Raw genomic sequence first — 19,849 nt, 5'->3', positions numbered from 1 at the left:
CCAATGTGCCTTCAGCGATACTGTGGCGCCGCCCCAAATCTGCCAGACAGGAATCGACACACCAAAAATGTCGCCATGGTTTAAGTTACCGCAACTAGTATACACGCAAAATCCGAAGTCTCCAACACGAGGGGCATTTTACGACCAAATTTCTCCGAGAGAGGTTCAGAGAAGTTGGGTCTGAAACAGTAGCCCTGAATTTTTCAACGCTAGTTACTTCTGCATATTTATCACTGTAATAACTCCGAGGTGGGTGAGATTAACCCACAAGAACAAATGAACCTGCTCCCAAACTTCTTACTTTAAAGGAGACAACAAATATACCCACAACAGTATCTGCGCTATCGAAGATACCGCTATTCAATGACACTGTTACATCTGGCAATGAAAATAGCATAGACAGGTATAATTTTCGAGTCCTCCACTAGTCTCATCTGTTTTCGGGGTCGTTGGGTGAACTCCATGTTACGATGTTTGGATCGATGACTGGTTCATTGGAGGGCACCTGGGGCTGGGACTTGGACTAGGTACTGTTGCTTTTAGAACTAGCTACTGGTGTTGAATTTCCGAGACCGGCATCTCGTGGGCCGGCTGAGGAGGCCGAGGACATGTTTGGAAGTGAATATATGGGGATGCGAAATGACATACAGCTAGCAGAAAACCCGGCTAGAAATATGACATGAGATACAAAATCCAAATACACAAGTTCAATCTCTTCGAATAGTTCTTCTCTACTTCTGCTACTTCTCCCATTTTGATATGATATTTACAGATTCATCAAGCAATACTCATCTTAGCAATACGGCGGCAGATATTCCTGAAGTTTGTGAGGAATCTTCCAATCTAGTGGACCAGTGTCCTTGAGAAACACTTTAGTATACCGGGTATAAGCACTTTAAACAAGTCAACACTAAATCTAATCCCAGCCCTCAGAAAAAAAGCATCAATTATACAACTAATCAATAAGTAATTAATTCACCCCAATCGCTTGTATCTACACCTGGTATGTAAGAGGGTCTCCCAAAGAGACCCTCGAACCTTAGATTGGGAATATTCTGCGAGGGTTGCTGAATGTGGATTAGGGGTCGGGCCAGGGCTCGCTTTCATTTGGACAGAGGGATGAGATGAAGAGATGAAATGTCGTGAGAATATATGCTATTAGACGTAGAAGATAACTCGTTTGCAGACTTGGTCATTATTCTAATATTGGTATCTAGGGATTGGTGTTGTTGGTTACGTCACGGTCTTACTTAAGTGCGGATTTTGAATGGGATAGTCAGAGACAATACGTTGTCAGAAGTGGTATGAGAAGGGATTCTGAAGCATTCACGTTGAGGATTTTGCTTGAATTGTCAAAGGTAGAGATTACTTCACAGATGAATTCCATGAATGAATTGAAAAAGGCACACATATTTAAAACATGAAAAAGTAGAAGTTAAACGCTTGATCTTTTCGGTATTTAGTACGTGAACACATAATAAGTAACGCTAAGCTTCGCTTTTAACCACACTTTCAGAAATGATGCAACGTCCTGTCTAAACTAGTAACCATCAAATCAAATCAAGAGTTCTTCCCAGACATGACCGCATCCCGTCGCCTTTCCGCTTCATCTCTCAGAGTGATCTAACTCCCTTCGATATTCTTCTCTGACTCAGAAATGCGATCAGATAGATGACGGGATAGATGAAGCCTCGAAAACACAAAAGATCTCATCTCGATACTTTCTCTTCGCCAGAAATCTCCACAGATCTTTCAATTCCTCTGGACTCTCAACCGAGAATTTTTTCTCAGAGAGCAGCATCAAGTCCAATGAGATATTGTTCCAGCATCGCGATGCCGTTTGGTATGCGTATTTATCGGGGGTTTCTTCCGTCCAGTGAATGAAGACGGATAGATCTCCTTCTGCGCATGAGAAGTTCTTAGATGAAGCTTGAAGATTGATAGCTTGGATGAGTGCAGCCGAGATTGTTGAGAAGTCTGATGGTGGAATGATTTGGAGAGTCGTATTACAAAGGAAAGGGGGTGAGCCATCTGAGATATTCATAGCTCGGATTTGGAGACCAGGGGTTGTTGAGGGTTGAGCGCTTGATGAGAATTGATCAGACATTTCTGGAAAGAATTTATCAGTTGTGTGAAGTAGTTATGGTTTAAGAGAGCTATAACTCACTGTTGTGGACTCTGAAGAGACTGTCAATATCGCTGCAAAAGAGTTGTATTGTCTTCGATGATGAGTGTATGATTATGAATTAGAAAAACGGAGTTTGATATAACGCGGGAAAAGTATTCAAGACGCTAGACTTGATAGTTGTACAGCCACAAATATTCACTAATACAATCAGATTGAGTTTTCTTGGCTCCGAACAAAACGTACCCGATCCTACTGCTGAATATTCTAAAACTAGGAAACTTCATCTAATGTTTCAAGCGGGGTTTTAGTCAAGGGGGATTTTTTTCAAAAGAAACATTTCCGAGTCGAACATGATGAACAGTGGCTGGACAGTAAGAACATCCGGCTACCTTCCTGATCACTTGGTTGAGAATGATATGTGCACTACCACTCTCGGAGAGTCTCGACATTGGCCTGTCCACTGTGATGCATGCTGGTCATTGAATTATTTCTCGTGATAAATGGCTATTAAGAGAGCAATGTATCACGTCGCGATAATCCCTCTCAGCCAGCAATTCGAGGAGAAATTCGAAGTTTACCCTATACCGTGGACCTTTCTCTCTTTTGTACAACTTCATCGTTTTTACCCCAATATCATTCCACCTCTTGCATCTCAACCATTTCGACCATTTCGACCAGCCTTCGCATTCTGGTGGGACATCTCCATCCCAAACAACAAACACGTCGAGAATCTCGGGACTCGCTCCTAAAAGAAGCGCAAATTGGAAGTCTATAAATTGCTGGAGATTGCGCAGCATCTGCCGCCAGTCTTGAGTAGAGTCTATATCCAGAAGACCATCGCAAAGGATTGGCGGTCTGCAGCCTCTTCCAATATTGTAGTCCCCGTTGTCGTCCAGAACGCCGAGACAGACTTGTACTTTTAATCCGCGATCAACGAATAGTACAGATCGAGGCCTGGATGAAGGAGAATCAGATGAAGGAGACTCGGGTGAAGGAGATTCGGGTGAAGGAGATTCGGGTGAAATAAACTTCAGTAAAGAAGGCTCGGGTGAAGTAAACTTAGATGAAGCAGTCTCGGATGCCGAAGACTCAGAAGAAGGATACCCTGGTGAAACAAACTTGGGTGAAGGACTCTCGTTTGAAAGAGACTCAGATGGAGCAGATTCTGGTGAAGTAGACATATTTATATTTTTCGCTAGATGAATTAAGTAAATGATAATGAATCGACATCCAAAATAAAGGGTTAAGATACTGTTATAAATTTTGTGATTGTTGAACAAAAAATACCATATCAATGGAATCTCGAAGTACAAGTTCTCAAAAATCCATGGTTTTCCAAGCATTGGATCGAGGCTTCCAGTTCCGGATGGTGACTTGCACTATTGAGATCACTAGCTTAAAAAATGAAGTTCTATAGTCATCCAAGGAAGGAATAAGGTACAGCCTAACTCCGTCGTTATGAGCCGTTCAGTCTTTCTGACTTTGAAAACAAAAATAGTCTCACCTGAGTTGTAGTCATGGCCCCAAGTAAATTTGGTCTTTTCTCGGTATGGCATGATCTCTTTGCCATTCTATTTCTCTCGAAAAAAAACTGATCACCAGTTATGATGCGAGAGATTCTGTGACTACATAAGCCGACAAGCTTTGTTTTTTTGCTTCTACAAGTCGATTCTCGTTTAAATCTCAGTCTGCCCAGAACTTTTTCCAGTTTGAACGGCTTAAAGTTGATTTTGTTCATCATTGACATGATGATATCTAGGAATTGTAACAGGAATCTGGAGTCTCCGTATCAATACTGAGTAAGTCATCAACGGACCAATCATTTTTTGCTGGCCAGGCGAGCTGGGATTGTGAATCGGATTCTTGATATGAAGCCAGTGAATCAACTTGATATTCCCATGATATTGACGACGGCGGAAATGCTTGCTTGATCGCGAGCACAATGCCGCCACAGACAGCTACAGATTCATACACTCTCGCACATGCCGAAGTAATGTAATTCGCATGACGTTGACGACTTATCGCTTCAATTGTCATAGCTATAAGTTCTTGATCTCTCGAGTGACTCAACTGAGGTCTTTCAACAATGTTTAAAAACAGCTCGAAGAATGCTATGAGTGGGTCCAAATGAAGCACATTTGAGAAAGCCATGTTGCCACGGACTGATCGTTGCGTCTTAAGCTCTCCTATGATTTCTAAGATTGTTCTGGAGTCTTCAAGAAGTCGTGACTTGTGTTCAATTAAATTACTACAAAGCAGTATTAAGACACGGTTTGTAAGAAACATTTGCATCAATTCAAGCTCGACTGAGGAATAGCTTGCTTTCAATATGGCTGCTCGTGCATAGAATTCTGGCCACTCTTGATCCAATTGAACTAACAATCTCATAGCAGAACCTTGCCTCGAAGAGCATGGCTGGATCTCAGTATGATTCATATAAAGTTCCCTGTAGATTTCTTCGAGAAAGCAAGCCATTTTGATCTTGGCCAAGAAGGCTACCTCCAATGGATTTGACTGATCGAATTCCGGCAAGGGAACACTACATTCAAACAGGTATGATTGACAACCTTGGCTGCACCTGAATAATCTTAATTTGTCTATGATATACATCGACCAGAAAAGATTAGTTCGCTCTGGACTTGCGAATTTGTCGGGTTGGTGCAGGCCAATGGATCTCGCCATTTGGTGAGCTAATGCTATGTGGTTCGCAGCTACTTGGTGATCATAGAACTCTCTAGTAACAAAACTCTGAGGATTGTCAGATTCACTCTTGCCCATCTGCGTGGGAATTCCAAATGAGATCAAGGCCCAAGCCCAGACCAAGCATTATCACCAGTACTGAGGGTCGAACGTGTAACATATCTTTGAATGTTTCGGGATAATCAAATCACTTACCAGTGTAAAAAGAGCTTGGATACTGTGGACTCTCGGCTTGAGAAGTGTGTCCAAGATTAAGAAAGACCTCTTGGCGTTATTCAAGAGCATTAACATGAGATCTTCATCTTTTGAGAGAGTTCCCCGAGAAGATTTTTTCAATTTTGCTAACGAAGAGAGTAAAATTATGTTATTGAAGCAAAGGATCCATGTGGGGTCTGCATTCTCAGAGCCTATGCTATACTGTTCATCTATGGCTTTCAATAACGTGCCCCTGTCGAAGATGGGCGATGGAGCATTAATTTCTTTCATGTAAAACCCTAGTGTGACTTCCAAAAGAGCTCTTGATGGTAAAGCTATAGGCTTGCCATCGCTTTCAAGCTCCGACGGCGGCGGCATGGGCAGCGTTTTGGGAAGGTCCGTCAATCTCTGCAGCGTGGACGACACCTTTGGGTCGCTCGCAATCAATATGTCAATAAGGGAAAAATTGCCAAAATCTTTGGACTTGGCTCTCTTTTGGAACCGTACTTTTGTGCAATCAAAAGAAGCGTAAGCGGAGCTCTGTCCGTAGAATCTTTCGTCGCCAGCAGCATCCATGAATCGATGTGACGATCGTTCATATCTTCTTGGCCATCGGCCTGAATGATTGTTTTCAAATGGATCATCAGAAATAGAAGCATGAACAGAGAAAAAGAGACTATCCGTGTTGAGCATGCGGTGACAGGTGTATTGGTATCGAGTCATGATATTAGTATCTTTTCAATTTGACTTGTTTCTAAGAATAATAAACACATCAATACAACAAGGATATGTGAGAATGATGCTATTCAATATTATTTTGCACTTGATGTACTCGAGTAGAATATTGGAGGTAAGTCAGCTTTGTCATCATTTCATTATTAATCTTGGGTAAAAGCCGTGCACAAAACGTGACCTGGCGTTTCCCTTGAGCAACGTCGCGTCTGTGACCACCCCGCTTCGTTCACACTATACTGCCACCTCTTACAATTTTAACGTCGAGACTTGTATCATATACCTACAAGGATCCGGAAGCCGTAGTAGATTCCCTAAGCACTCGACTATCTTATTTAAAATTCTTCTCTTTCTACCTTTTGATAATATCAAGAACTACAACAATTTGAATTGAAGTGCCGGTACTTACATTTTCAACTACCAAGTTGAAACCAACGAAAACTTTATTCGATACGTTACCGTTATCATCAAGCATCCACCAGATATGCCTTCAATCCGCCGCAGTAAATCCCCAAAGTGTCACCTTCTCGCCCTACCTCGCGAAATTCGAGACAAGATCCATCGATATGTTCAATTGGGACAGCGAATTGACAAGCCGAGAGTAACGAGCACTAGCTATCTCAAGCCAGACGACAATACAATTTGGCCCAACGCTTATCAACTCCTCAAAGAATCTGAGTATCGAGAACAAAGAGATCCCAGGGCAGTGTTCCGGCCAGATGCCGAAGACATACTAATACTGGCGCGAACATGCGAACAGCTTTACAAAGAATCAAACCAGATTTTTTACAGTGAGAATACGTTCTCGTTTGCTTGCACTTGGAGTTTGTATTGTTATCTATATATGATTGGCGAGGAAAAGCGACTGTGTATCCGCCATATATTTTTCCGATTCAATGGACTTCAGAGAGTAGATGCATTCAAGTTACTTGGGGAGTGTGAATCGTTGAAGACTCCCAAGATAGGAGTTGAACAGGATACGATGGCTGGTAGTAAACAACCTAAGTTGGATTTATTGACGGCAAGAGGCCTTTCTACATTGAGAAAAATAAGAGGCATGGAAAATTTGGTGGTAGATGTGGTAGAAATGGACCGACCATCTAGACAAACTTACTTGTTCCCCTACACAGTATCGCTGGACGTACCTTCAAAGGGTCCATATTTCAAGCCGGAAAAAGTTCAAGAATTTGCAAGGATGTTGACAGAAGAGATGAATTGGAAAAAGGAGACGCCGGAGCAGAATAAGATCCAGGACGTATCATCAAAAGAGGAAGAAATTCTGCAGTCGGAGCTAAAGCCCAACAAGTCGAAACCATTTGAAGTTTCTAAAACTCGAACTCTACGCTCAAGTAAAGTCCAGAAGTCGACATCCACAACCAGCAGAAGAAAAGCGACAAAAAAGGCAAAGATAGGTGGAAAGGAGAATTAAACTCACCGCTTTAGCCTCTCAGGATTGATTGACCGTGGGTGGTGGGACATGGAAATCTCAAAGAGCTAGCCATTGGTGATCGTATCAACTTGCGATATACAATCTGTCGTTGCTCTTTCGTCTACATTTATTTGCCTGCCGGCATTGCTTCCGCGAAGCTCCTCACCGACTGACATTCATCATCCTCCTGCATTTCTTTTCAAATCATCGCTGTAGGAATAAGACGGACACGAACCTCATCTATTTCCCTATGCTACGGTCTTATGATAGGAATAAGAAACCATAAAAGTAATGATAATCACTAATAAATATCAAACCAATTACTATTTCGAATTCCACTCTTTGGTGAAGACTGTATAATCTCAACGTATACGATGACGTTAAAGTGATATATGATCTCTTCTCGCTCATTAAAAGAGCTGTTGTATATAGACAAAATGACACACATAACCATTACAGAAGTCTTCACATAATATTATCAAAACTGCATTCTCATAGCAGACCATCAAAAGAATCATATCAAGCGAAACCTGAACAGTCTCACGCCAAACAACCTCATCCCATACACATGATACCACAAAAAAGTGCATTTCTCCACTCATAGACAAATTCTCTCCTGATAGTATCATCTCATTTACCATATATCATTTTGATATTCTCGAGATTCAGATCTCTTATGTAAAGAATATGTTGCAAAAGATCCCCAACGCCACAAAAGGGATATATCTATGCCCAATCCATTTTCCCATCATCATGCATGCAATGCGAAAAGTAAAGTTATATTTTCTAATAGACTAATCGACTAATAATCATCACCGCGACTGATCACCTCTTTACAGTTTGGTCTGAGGACGATTGTCTGTTTCTTGTTAGCGAGTGCTTTTTTTAACAGGGGTGGGAAGAGCTTACATGTTCAAATTGCGCGGTGTAAGATCCCTTTTTATCGACAAGAGGTGGGTAATCTTGCACGATACCATGGGAGACTAATGCATTTAACTGCTTCTGTTAGATGTTGTGCTAAAGGTATTGGTGTATACAAACTTACTCCGAGTAGATATTTATCTTGGCCTAAACGATCCAAATATCTTCTGCAGAAAGGTAAGGTGCCAAAGTTCTTGTTGATAACATTAAGAAGTTTGCCAGCCGATGCGATACGTAATGGAACGTTAGGGGCATCAGCAACCTTAGCGTAATGAGAACATTCGAGCTATAACTGGTTAATATCTGTAACCAGGGAGTTCTCATACATGGACTTACATCATCTCGAACATAACCATTTCCAGTACTTCCGAAGGTTTCGATAGCGAAAACCTCTCCTTCTTCCATCTTTGTCTGGTCATTGCTCTTAACAATCGGGACACTCTTTCCACCGTGGATCTTCCATTGTAGAATATCATGCCCATTCAAGTTCCTAATTGGCTTGACTTGATAAGTTTGACCCTTAATCTCAACCTCGTAGCTCTCCATTGTCTCCTGAATATGCTCGCCAATTTCCCCCAATCTCGCATCAATTCCGGCTTCCTTGATTCCAGTATTTGTAGCTTGCTTAACCGCCTCGAGAAGATTATCGTACATGGGATCAAATGCAATAGTAAAAGCACTATCCACAATTCTACCGTTGATGTGAACTCCAAAATCGACCTTCATGACATTCTCATAAGCCAAAACGGTCTTGTTTCCAGCGTTCGGACTGTAATGGGCAGCAATGTGATCCAGATTGACACCAGTTGGGAAAGCGACACCACCCTTAATATTGTCTCCCTCCTCCAATCCAGGGTGACCAGTCAAAGCTCTCACACTATCCTCGATTCCTTCCGCGATTTCCGTCAAGGTCTGCCCGGGCTTAATGTTGGCTTTAGCATATTGTCTGACCTGTCTATGAATCTCGGCACCCTGTCGATACTCCTGCAAGAAATCGTTATTCATGCGATCCAAATAACGCTTCTCTTCGCTGGTAGTTCGATAGTTATTTTCGTCCCTATATTCAACCTCCTCTCCGACAGGGTACTCGCCGCTTGGAAACAGGTTCGACAAGAGAACTCGTGGAGGCGACGATTGGACCTTAGGGTTCGCTCCAGCCTTCTTCTTAGGCTTCTTCTTCCTCTTCCTCTTCTTTTTTGCTCCTCCTTCCCCGGCACCTTCGCCATTTACTGGCTCCTCTTCATCGTCATCTGAATCCTCGGCTTCGGCTTCGGGTTGCGCGTTTCCATTTGCCTTTGCTTCGGTGGCAGACTCCATTACAGCATTAGGGTCCTTCACTGTAAGCTTTGTCAGGTCATATTCCCCAAGAATAGAGAGAAATAGCGCAATCCCCCCAAGGAAGGGTTAATTTTTACTTACCCTTCAAATTCTTCAACGCATCAGTAACCTGTGCTGCCATCTTGAATCACCTTACAACAAGACTCTCGAGTCTTGTTTCCAATGCTACAAATGTATGTAATTGACCTTTGTATTAATAACAAAAGTCTAGCTGTTAGCAAAAGAATAATTGATAGAAAGAGAAATCAAACACTTGCTTTCCCCGCCAAGGTAGTGATGGGTTAACATCGGGATAAGTGTCTCGGTTGGTAATAATGCTTGTGCAGACCCCTGTCAATTGCTGGAAATCTATGCCGTCACTGGCATTCCAGGCTTAATACTGCTAGCATATGTAATAAAGCTCTTCTCATGAAAGTTCCCTCAATTCATCATTTCTTTTCCCTATAATTCCCCAATTCAACGATGAGGAATGCCAGTCTTCTTTCGCCCCTCTCCTTTTGTCGTCCCACGGATTCGACCGCAGCGATTTTCTTTTCATAGTACTGCTATCTACAGAAATCCCGCTCAAAACCACTACGAGACTTTGCAAGTCGCTCCAGATGCTACACCGGCCGAAATCAAAAAGTATGATCGTCTGCATTCTCATTCTCAATTGACGCCAGTATACTAACTCAGTCTCCTCAAGATCTTTCTACGCTCTCAGTAAAGTCCATCATCCCGATCACAACCCCTCTGACCCCTCTGCATCAAAACGCTTCGTGAAGATCTCCGAAGCATGGGCTATCCTCGGTACTCCAGCCAAGCGACAGGCCTACGATCGAGAACACCACATACATTCCCATGCTCACGGTCACGGTCATAGTCATGGAACGGGTCATCGTCCACCACAAGGTTCCTATTCGTCTAGCGGACCAGCAGGTGGTAGACCAGCTAGCGGGTTGAGTAGACGAAGAACCCAGTTCCGTGGGCCGCCGCCTAGTTTCTATAGAAGTGGAGGATGGGGAGAACACAGTGCAAAAAGACGAGCTGCGCAGGATAACGGTGCGCCAGGTGCGGAGGCTCCACCAAAGACAGAAATGGGTGGAGGGATGGGAACGGGTCAGATGCCATGGGGCCCGGAAGGAGATATTCCACACTTTGATAAAAGAGCACACACACAAACACATGATAACGTTGATAGACGGAGGCGACGCCGGATGAGTGAACATTTTATTCCAGCAGACCAAGAAAGGAGCACCTTCGCGAATTTCGTCATCCTCAGCGCAGTGATATCTATGAGCGTCGCTGTACCGTCTTACATTTATGAGAGGATGACGAGTGCAGGAAGGCCAAAAAAGATATAGTCACATAACATTGACCAAAAAAATAGATTATAGATTTATCTATCCTTTATGCACGCATATCGGTCAATCAAAATAAAGACAGTCAACCCGTTGCAATGCTATACTGTGCGTGCCACAAAAAATGATATTAGAATTACACCTCTATTCTACTATCGTACGGCCAACTCCAAATCTCGAATAATCCTGCTCTATGACTCGAATGTAAAGCTTGTGCCGATCTTGTGGGTAGCTTGGTCGAGCTTTTGGGTATCGAAGGAGGCACCGAGACCAAGGGTAGCACCAGGTCGGAGAACAACGTTGTAGGCAACAGCTGCAACACCACGGTCGTTGATCTTGACCTATAATTTCCTTGCATTAGCAAAGGGTTTGAAATATTTCTGCACAAATTGCTTACCTTGGCGAAAGAGAGCGGGTCAAGTCTGTACTTGCTAGCAACCTCGAGACCAACAGAGTTGGTGTTCTTGGAGTCCCAGGTAGCCTTGGCACCAGCCTCGACTTGAGTGTTGACCTTGTGGTAGTACGAAGCGGAGAAGACGCTCAAGTTGTCAGCAGCAGTGATGGCAGCACTGTAAGTGGGGGCAGTGTATCCAACAGCGGCGGAGTAGCTGGTAATAGCTGCCTTTTGGACATCATAACCAGCAGTGGCACCAGCCAAGAAACCATCTTGTCCGATAACAGCGTCAACGGTAGCAGTTGGGCCCTTGAGGAGATCGAAGAATGCGCGTCCGTGGAAGTTTGGTTGCTTGAAGTGAAGGTTGACCTTTGCGCCCTTCTTTTGGGTGGTAGGAGCGAAAGAACCGAGAATCTCAGCCTTGAGACCCTTGGCAATGGTGTCGTTGATCTCAATCTTGGTGTCGAGAGCGTTAAGAGTGTTCCATGTTTGGGTAAGAGTCAAGCCTGTTCCCCCGGCATAGGCGATTAGTAACTGTGCACAACCGGGCTGTCTAATGAGAAAGAAACCATATGGACTATGAATGGGGAAATATTGTAAAATAAATTGTTCAAAATATATACCAGTTGGCTTGTCTGTGAACTTGGCCTCCAACTGCACACAGGAAACTGTCCATCAGCGTTTGTCAAAAAATTGAATTATTTCCCATATATTCGTACCAGACCACTTGTGGCATTGTCGTGGGTGCTCTTTCCAGTCACTTTGAATGCGACATTGTTTGGAGTATTCGACTTAACCTCAAGTGCAGCAGCAGTGAGGTGGTAGAAATCTTTGTTGAGCAACTGGTTGATATTTAGGTCAGCTTCAAATATTTTGTAAACATGCGCATCTTGAGAAATATCTTACATCGTTGGACGCCTTGGCGATATCGGTGAAAGCTGGGACAGACATGATTGTAGAATGAGGGGAACTGAATTGATTGAACTTTGGGGATGAAAGTCGAGGAAGTTGTACAGATACGGAAGTAAATGTGGATGAAGTTGAAGTTGAAGCGGACGTGGTTTTTTGTTTCCTAAAGAATTTCGAATCGTGAGGAACCAAGCGGCAGAAGTCGGACATGGAACGTGGGATTGTGATTGGCCCAAATACTCATGTGCCTCCTTCCATATGCGACCCCCCCCTGTAAACGACTTCCATTCATGGTTCCGTCTTATGCAACAAATATCTTCCTTCCACCCACCACCAAATGATGAAATCTCACTCAATCAACAACGCAAAAACAGAAAGAAGTGTTAAGGATCCATCATTTTCACATTTCGAAGTGGTATTGTATTGGATTCACTCAATCTTCAACTTCACCTCAGACATTGACGCCAAAGGACATGGATTTGTTTGTTTATGTTTGCAAGCTCGATTCGTAACTTCCTACTGTACGGAGGAATGGAGAGCGAAGTCAGTGACACTGAGGGGTTGTGAAACAACTCGCAGCATTTCACTATCAATACCCCAACAAAGTCAAAGTTTATTTAAGCCATAAAATAACAAACACTCAATTCCCAGCACAGACTCAAACCGTTAACTGTGCACAAGATGGAATTTCGTGGGGATTCAACTATCTACTAGGTAGGTATCTATCAATGGTTTCATCCTTCTATCTAACTCCACAATCCTTCCACTTAATTGGTAGCCCAAATTTGGAGTCCGAAAGATCTCCGAAAATAAGTGGTTATCATTTTTGTAACCTTCCAATAGATACGACATTCAGAGAAGGAAAATCTGCACGCTACAATCACTCGTCATACTTTTCGTTGTGGATGGCAATAGCTCTTCCACTGGGGTCGGTTTGTTTAGACCAGGTTGGGGTCCATCTCATAACACTCTCTGCACAAGATGGTGGGAAGTGCTCGTCGAACATCGTTCGGTACCAGTAACTATTACTCCTGTTAGTATTTCGGTTCTCGTTGGATAGAGCAGATAACTTACGCTTCCTTGGTATCTGGAATATCAGATCCCCATTCAGGCTTGGGGTTCTTCATCATCTCATCGGTAACGTGTAGCTCAGCGTTATCCTTGAGAGCATCGATCCATCCGTAACCAACACCGTCACTGAATTGCTCCTTTTGTCTATAAAGGATGTGTTCTGGAAGGTATGGTTTCTGACTTGGATCATCGGATGTGTCAAAAGCCTTTCGGAGGATGTATTTCTCAAGACGATCCTTGGTGATCATCTTCTCTTGTGGGTCGATGTTCATGGAAACTTCGAGGAATTCCTTGTCGAGGAAAGGAACACGAGCTTCCAATCCCCAAGCGGAAGTCGACTTATTGGCTCTCAAGCAGTCAGACAAATGTAAGTTTTTGATTCTGCGGACGGTCTCTTCGTGAAGAGCTGCCTTGTCAGGTGCCGCATGGAAGTATAGGTAACCTCCGAAGATCTCGTCACTACCTTCTCCACTCAATACCATCTTGACACCCATAGCCTTGATCTTTCTCGAGAGAAGGAACATAGGAGTAGATGCACGAATAGTTGTTACATCATATGTTTCCAAGTGGAAAATAACATCAGAAAGCGCGTTCAAACCATCATCAATGGTGAAAGTCATATCATGATGCTTGGTACCAAGGAACTTGGCAACTTCTTTCGCAGCCTTGGTATCAGGGGAGTTTGGTAGACCGATAGAGAAGGAGTTGAGTTGGGGAAGGTAGGTGAGAGTCGACAGTTTGTTATCATCATCAATACCAACAAGTCCTTCTCCTTGGTCCTCGTTAGCGGTTGGTGTCGCAGTTCCGCTTCCGCTCTCAATTGCAGCTTGTGTAGCAGCTTTTAGGCGTAGAGACTCTCTTTGAGCGATGGCAGCCACCAAGCTCGAGTCGAGACCTCCGGACAACAATACTCCATAAGGAACCTCAGCCATGAGACGCTTACGAACAGACATTTCAAGTGTTTCTCTCAAAAGCTTGTAATCAATTGGGGTTGATGGAACGTTCTTTGGGTCCCACCAAGATGGCTCGAAGTACCTTGTTGTCTTGTCGGTTTTCGAGTCATAAACATGTCCTGGAGGGAAAGCAATGATTTTGTCGCAGACAGGGTGCAGACATTTCAGTTCAGATGCAAAGTATACGGCTCCTGGTGTCTTGCTCGACCATCCTTGGTAAAAACTGGTAATGCCAATGGGGTCGCGTGCAGCAATTGTGCGGTCTTGCTTTTTGTCGTATAAAACAAATGAGAACATTCCGTCCAAATGTTTTGGCGCATCGATGTCATGTTCCATGTACTAACAAATGTTCAGTCATAGATCCAATTATTTTCCTTCGAATTTCTCACCAGCGGTATTATGACTTCGCAATCGGAATGTGTCTTAAAATGGTAATGGTTCTTGAGTCCCTTGCGGATAACTCTGTGGTTGTAAATTTCGCCATTGACTGCGAGTACGAGGGTATCGTCTGCGTTGGTGATTGGTTGCGCTCCACTTTCTGAAAGAATGTCAGTTCATGATCTTAAACACGGATTTTCAGAGGTGAAAACTTACCAACGCCAACGATACTCAAACGCTCATGCACAAGAACTAGAGTCGATCGATCAGCCAAAAGCCCCTAGAAGACCCATCTCCCTAGGCGCAACCTACTTGTGTTGTTGGAAATAACGTTTCCACCTAATTATCGTCATCAGTCTCAAGTCCAGATATCCCTTTTTACCATAGGTGACTCACTCCAGTCTGGTCCACGATGACGAACTCTAGATTTCACAGTCAGCTCTCCATCTCCAGTTCCCTCCTTCGAACGGAATTACTCACTGCTTCGCCATTCGCAAGGCCGTAGGCTTGAAAGCCTTGACATCTGGGTGACTATGCAATTGTCAATTCTCAAAATCCATCGCGGGGCCCCCACTATCATTAAAAATCACATTCCCAATTGTGAATAGAGACGACTGATACATACCAATGACAAGCAAAAATACCACACATCTTGAATTCGTATATGTAAATCCGTTTTATGTGAAATGTAAGATGAGTTCTTCTTAAGAAAGTAAGTTCAAAAAATGGGAGAGAAGAAAGTTATGTACCCAAGTAAAAACTGCCTGTGAGTAATAGTTTCAATACTCAGTGGTTTTGGTATGTGCATGACTTACCTTGGCTCCAGAATATTACAAAATTACCTTAGCTCATGGGCCGATAGTCGGATGTGGATTGTGGCAAGGATGCAGATGGTGCATTTTGTGGCTTGAGCCCTTTACTTTTACTGATAGCGATTCAGTAGAACCAATGATGTTGTAGCATTGCTAATTTTGGTGTCAATTGCCTTTGGATGAGTAACAGCTAGATATCGAGGTTCTGGAATGTTATAATAGCTTTCTCTAGACGAAATTGCTTGGCGGGATACCGTCGGATAAATGTTGGTGGTAGTGTATCGTATCTGGAATGCTAGACTATGGGCACACATGTATTGATGGACGCAAGTGGCTTTCTTCATGAGGTGACTCAAAGGACAGAGGAGAGTAGTAGGTCATAACACAACAATGGAGTAAGAAAAAGGTGGTATAGATTTGAAAAAACTAATTCTCTCATTGATTTTTCCCATGTCCCATTGAGTAGATATTGTAACTCATCTAGGGTACTCGGTAAATTTCTTTGACTAAAGCGCTGCATCAAAGTAAAAGTATTTCCTCTGCTAGGTACGCCCGTATTGATATCCCCATATGCTTTGAAAGATTATGTGCCCAACGAACGCCAATACTTCCCGCGAAATCAAACCATCGCCTTGACTATCACATTTGCATTTCCCTGGTTCCCCTAAGGGGCTGGGTTGTCTTTTACGATGCGCTTGATCTTATTCTCGTACGCGGACTTGTCCTTCTTAAAGAGATTGTAGGCATCGGCTTGGGCAGGAGAATCAGGGTTGGGGGTATCGAGGAGTTCTTGGATGCCGAGGAGGATTTGCTTGATGGTGATGGCGGGCTTCCAGCCTTCTTCCTCGTTCAGGATCGAAAGACAGACTGTGCCGGAGGGGTAGACGTTGGGGTGGAAGAGAGGTGGTGTAAATTTGCCTGATTATCTGTTAGTCCTGGTTATAGGCCAAACATGGAAGTGGTTTGAAGTCGCATACACTTTGGAGGTTTGGTTGGGTATTCTATCGACTGTATATTAGCGCATATCCACAACTATACCGTAAATGACATCAGAACAACTCACCATCCGGAAAGATAATATTCAGTTTGAAGAGACCTCCCTCCCATAGTGTACCGGCCTTGCCAGGTACGCCGCAGTCCCAAATCTTCATATCAATAGTGTTCGTAGCAGGGTTGCGAATAGGCTTTGCAGAAAACCCAAATGGATGGTCCTTTCGCCATTGCTTACTGTAGATCCCATTAGACTTCGTCCTAGACTTCCAAACTGTGCAAAGCTTACCGTTCCTCCGTGAGACGATTAAGACAGAGCGTCATTTTGAAGATGAGGCTGGATTTTGTTCAGGAAAGCGCAACTCAGATTTCGAGATTGGAGAATACTTCGTTAAACTGGCTATTGATCAAGACCAAAAGCCCAAAGAGTTAATGCAACTTCTTGTATTGCTACAAATGCAGAAGAATAAATTGTTATGGAAAGGTTTGGTGGTTGCTAGCTACGAGGCTCAAGATTCGTTAATTTATGAAGCGTCCAGACAAGGCAAAAGAAAGAAGTACAATTCACTAGCTCGAAAGACCCCCACTATCAACAATGCCCGACATCAGAAGTGACAGCCTCGGCCTAGTCTTCTCATCTCATGATCTTCATGCCTTATGTACGTCGCAAGACTATTTTAATTCTTAGAACCCAATATTCGATTATATAAAGTGTAAGTTGTCGCCGAATATTAGATTTTCAAGACAATACCGTTTCCGGCGCAAATCATACCCCGCACTTTCCACATACTGGCCGTATTCACTTCGGCCTGCAGAAGAATACCCACCTTCGAAGATCCCAGCAAAGGATTTATAGAGTTTCCTCTAGCATCTATTAAACATGGAGTCGAAACCTGGGGATCTCGCGGGACTGGCAGAGTCCTCGACAAAAGCTTTGGTCGGCGAATCAAGTACAGTTTCTGAAACACAGGCTGGGGATGCTACTGTGGAGTGGGAGGATGTTCCAGATCCGGACGAGGATGATTTAGATGATCTAGATGGTACATCATTCAATCTAATGCTAGATATGAAGATGAGATTCTGATGAATTCTTAGATATGCTGGATGAGTTCAACGCTGCGAAGCCAGAATCGAAAGCCCCAGCACCAACCTCCACAACAGCAACCTCTGGCCCAGAGAAACCACCCGTCGTGGACGACCCTCTTCTCGGCGGCGGTGAAGGACTCACTGACGATGATTTCGCAAAGCAATTACAAGCCGGCATGGCCGAACTAATGGGAGAACTCGAGACTTCACCGGAAATGCAAGCACAGTTTGAAAGTATGCTGAAGGAGATGGGTGGATTGGGGGAGAATGGACCAGCACCTCCACCGCCATCTGTGCCAAAACCCGGACCTTCGAAGACCAAGGCCGCCCCGGGCTCAGCTAGTGAGGAAACATTCCAGGAAACTATTAAGAAAACGATGGAAAGAATGCAAGCTTCTGGGGATCAAGCAACAGCAGCAGCAGCAGAGGACAACTCGGACGATCTACTAGCTGAGATGATGAAGGCTATGGGAGCTGGTGGTATGGACGGAGAGGGCAGTGAGGAGGATTTCTCGAAAATGCTATTGGGCATGATGGAGCAATTGACTAACAAGGAGATATTATACGAACCGATGAAGGAATTAGATGATAAATTCCCCGCGTGGTTAGAGAAGAACTCTGCTAGTACTCCTGCAGATGATCTGAAGCGATATAAGGAACAGCAAGTTTTCGTCAGGGAAATTGTCGCAAGATTCGAGCAAAAGACTTACAAGGATGAGAATGCTTCGGATCGAGAGTATATTGTAGAAAGAATGCAAAAGGTGTGTATCAGCTATCATATCATATCGCGGCGCGCTGCTAACTATTTACAGATGCAAGCAGCAGGCTCACCACCAGCAGATCTGGTTGGAGACATGGCTGCAGCGCAAGAAGCTTTTGGGGCTCCAGAAGAAGGCTGCCCAACACAATAAAATACCCATATCTTAGTGATAGTAACTCGTGTATATTAACAAACCAGTGATACCATGACCAATAATCTCAAAATCAAACATCAATTGGTGCGATCCATTTATCATACCAAAACACCGACCAGGCCCTAGCCGTTTGAAACACCAACGCTAACAGCAAAACCCTCCAATTTATCATAAACAATGTCCTGTCAGTATGTATCAGTATGTACTATTATGTGCCACATTCAACTCATTTCTGTATCCATCATTTCCTGGTCTCCTGACAGATCCATGGATTGGTTATCTTGATACGAGATATACGATTCCTGTTGTATAACGTCCATGAAAATGGCGTCGTAATCACCATCGTCGCTACCAAAGTGGGTATCAGGCGAGGAACTATTGACATGTCGCTCAACATCCATCACAGTCATACTATGTTGGTTTGAAAAATGTTGGAATTCTCCTCGCGCCCAAGCAGCTGCTTCCTTGTCATCAATTGGACCAATTTCTTCGTCGAGTGTCGAGACATTCTCATATGCTTCATCCAGAGTTTGTCTTCTTTCGGCTTCGGTCATAGATGATAACAAAGCTTCTATTTCTTCTTCCTCGTTCCTTGCCACTTCCTCGGCCATGACCTCATCTGCAACCATTGTTAACCCAATTCCCGCAAACTCATTCATGAATCGAGTCTTAGATAGAATAAGCATACCGAGACTTAAATTTCCAGCGCCGTAATCCAGTTGCGTATCCTGCTCATCGACATCAACCGCCCAGCCCTGCGCATCTCTAGCTTGTCTTTCCGCTCGCCTCCTTTGCTCTGCAATCCAAATAGTTCTCATCATCTCATCATCACCGCCTCTGGCTTTCCATCTTTTATCCTCCGAATCTTCTCTAACTCTTCTCAAGAACAGCTTTCTCCGTGTCTCCCTTCCATCACCTTGTCCATGCAATAACGGATTCGTCTTCGTTATTCTCTTCGAATATGCACCATCTCTATTCGGCAAATGTTTGTTTGAAGTCGAGTGGTTTTTATCAGGACTTGAGGTTTTGGAAGCACCAGATTCAGGCGACATCATGAAACTAGTTTGACAATCTCCAGCCTGCTGTATCCTCGTTGGTAAATTCGCGTTGCGGGGCTCCAGAGGCGATACGGGCGGAGAAGATCGTAAAGGTGATGAGGATAATGGCGATGGTACATGGGGTGTATAATGGCGTAGTTGCTTATGTGCGCTCACCGGTGTCTGCAACATACTGAACATTATGATGGAGTGCTGTGTGGGTGAGAATGGAACTTATGATGTTCTTCCATGCCAATTGATATACTAATGAGACAAAACGCGCCTGCAGGCGGACGCGACCCGCGTAAATGGCCCGCACCGCTAATTGTCCAATTGGGGTAGCGATTGGTAGAGATTACGTAAGCGAGTTCATTCTAGAATTTCGGTCTGCTTTTATGGTCGCTGCAACCGCAGTTCAGATGTTGGAATTGATGTCGGAATCATTGAAATTAGGTTGCACTATTTTCTCAAAAATAATTCCTACATCACTTGTCTTGCAGTCTCAGGACACTTTGATAGCTA

General features: G+C 43.8%; 10 protein-coding genes across 10 annotated transcripts; 3 read left to right on the top strand and 7 right to left on the bottom strand.

The window, feature by feature from the left end:
• Positions 1–1,477: 1,477 nt before the first annotated feature.
• Positions 1,478–2,918, bottom strand: EAF01_005835 (uncharacterized protein). The gene is made up of 2 exons (XM_038914089.1): positions 2,168–2,918; positions 1,478–2,109 (listed from the first exon to the last, which is right to left on the bottom strand). Exon 2 carries the CDS (start codon positions 2,105–2,107, stop codon positions 1,664–1,666), a length of 444 nt encoding a protein of 147 aa, XP_038770538.1. The 5' UTR covers positions 2,108–2,109; positions 2,168–2,918; the 3' UTR covers positions 1,478–1,663.
• A 965-nt stretch (positions 2,919–3,883) lies between these two features.
• Positions 3,884–5,746, bottom strand: EAF01_005834 (uncharacterized protein; the record flags this gene model as incomplete). Its single annotated transcript, XM_038914088.1, has 2 exons — positions 3,884–4,876; positions 5,024–5,746. 2 exons carry the CDS (start codon positions 5,744–5,746, stop codon positions 3,884–3,886), a joined length of 1,716 nt encoding a protein of 571 aa, XP_038770537.1.
• Positions 5,747–6,239: 493 nt separating this feature from the next.
• Positions 6,240–7,184, top strand: EAF01_005833 (uncharacterized protein; the record flags this gene model as incomplete). Its single annotated transcript, XM_038914087.1, has 1 exon — positions 6,240–7,184. One exon carries the CDS (start codon positions 6,240–6,242, stop codon positions 7,182–7,184), a length of 945 nt encoding a protein of 314 aa, XP_038770536.1.
• Positions 7,185–7,986: 802 nt separating this feature from the next.
• Positions 7,987–9,564, bottom strand: EAF01_005832 (uncharacterized protein; the record flags this gene model as incomplete). Its single annotated transcript, XM_038914086.1, has 5 exons — positions 7,987–8,043; positions 8,094–8,180; positions 8,230–8,391; positions 8,442–9,442; positions 9,525–9,564. 5 exons carry the CDS (start codon positions 9,562–9,564, stop codon positions 7,987–7,989), a joined length of 1,347 nt encoding a protein of 448 aa, XP_038770535.1.
• Positions 9,565–9,912: 348 nt separating this feature from the next.
• Positions 9,913–10,786, top strand: EAF01_005831 (uncharacterized protein; the record flags this gene model as incomplete). The annotated part of the gene is made up of 2 exons (XM_038914085.1): positions 9,913–10,067; positions 10,129–10,786. 2 exons carry the CDS (start codon positions 9,913–9,915, stop codon positions 10,784–10,786), a joined length of 813 nt encoding a protein of 270 aa, XP_038770534.1.
• A 188-nt stretch (positions 10,787–10,974) lies between these two features.
• Positions 10,975–12,128, bottom strand: EAF01_005830 (uncharacterized protein; the record flags this gene model as incomplete). The annotated part of the gene is made up of 4 exons (XM_038914084.1): positions 10,975–11,124; positions 11,181–11,831; positions 11,897–12,019; positions 12,084–12,128. The coding sequence occupies 4 exons, from the start codon at positions 12,126–12,128 to the stop codon at positions 10,975–10,977; spliced, it is 969 nt and encodes a 322-aa protein (XP_038770533.1).
• Positions 12,129–12,966: 838 nt separating this feature from the next.
• On the bottom strand, positions 12,967–15,139 carry EAF01_005829 (uncharacterized protein; the record flags this gene model as incomplete). Its single annotated transcript, XM_038914083.1, has 8 exons — positions 12,967–13,108; positions 13,161–14,449; positions 14,500–14,648; positions 14,705–14,740; positions 14,801–14,827; positions 14,885–14,910; positions 14,969–15,019; positions 15,114–15,139. The coding sequence occupies 8 exons, from the start codon at positions 15,137–15,139 to the stop codon at positions 12,967–12,969; spliced, it is 1,746 nt and encodes a 581-aa protein (XP_038770532.1).
• An 825-nt stretch (positions 15,140–15,964) lies between these two features.
• Positions 15,965–16,614, bottom strand: EAF01_005828 (uncharacterized protein; the record flags this gene model as incomplete). The annotated part of the gene is made up of 4 exons (XM_038914082.1): positions 15,965–16,218; positions 16,278–16,301; positions 16,364–16,527; positions 16,580–16,614. The coding sequence occupies 4 exons, from the start codon at positions 16,612–16,614 to the stop codon at positions 15,965–15,967; spliced, it is 477 nt and encodes a 158-aa protein (XP_038770531.1).
• A 556-nt stretch (positions 16,615–17,170) lies between these two features.
• Positions 17,171–18,287, top strand: EAF01_005827 (uncharacterized protein; the record flags this gene model as incomplete). The annotated part of the gene is made up of 3 exons (XM_038914081.1): positions 17,171–17,330; positions 17,386–18,137; positions 18,189–18,287. 3 exons carry the CDS (start codon positions 17,171–17,173, stop codon positions 18,285–18,287), a joined length of 1,011 nt encoding a protein of 336 aa, XP_038770530.1.
• A 224-nt stretch (positions 18,288–18,511) lies between these two features.
• On the bottom strand, positions 18,512–19,528 carry EAF01_005826 (uncharacterized protein; the record flags this gene model as incomplete). The annotated part of the gene is made up of 2 exons (XM_038914080.1): positions 18,512–18,909; positions 18,979–19,528. The coding sequence occupies 2 exons, from the start codon at positions 19,526–19,528 to the stop codon at positions 18,512–18,514; spliced, it is 948 nt and encodes a 315-aa protein (XP_038770529.1).
• Between the last annotated feature and the right edge of the window lie 321 nt (positions 19,529–19,849).

Source organism: Botrytis porri (genome assembly GCF_014898465.1).
Source record: "Botrytis porri strain MUCL 3234 chromosome Unknown BPOR_007, whole genome shotgun sequence".
NCBI lineage: Eukaryota > Fungi > Ascomycota > Leotiomycetes > Helotiales > Sclerotiniaceae > Botrytis > Botrytis porri.
The sequence above is the reverse complement of the archived record's forward strand: the minus strand, read 5'-3'. Positions and strand labels throughout refer to the sequence as shown.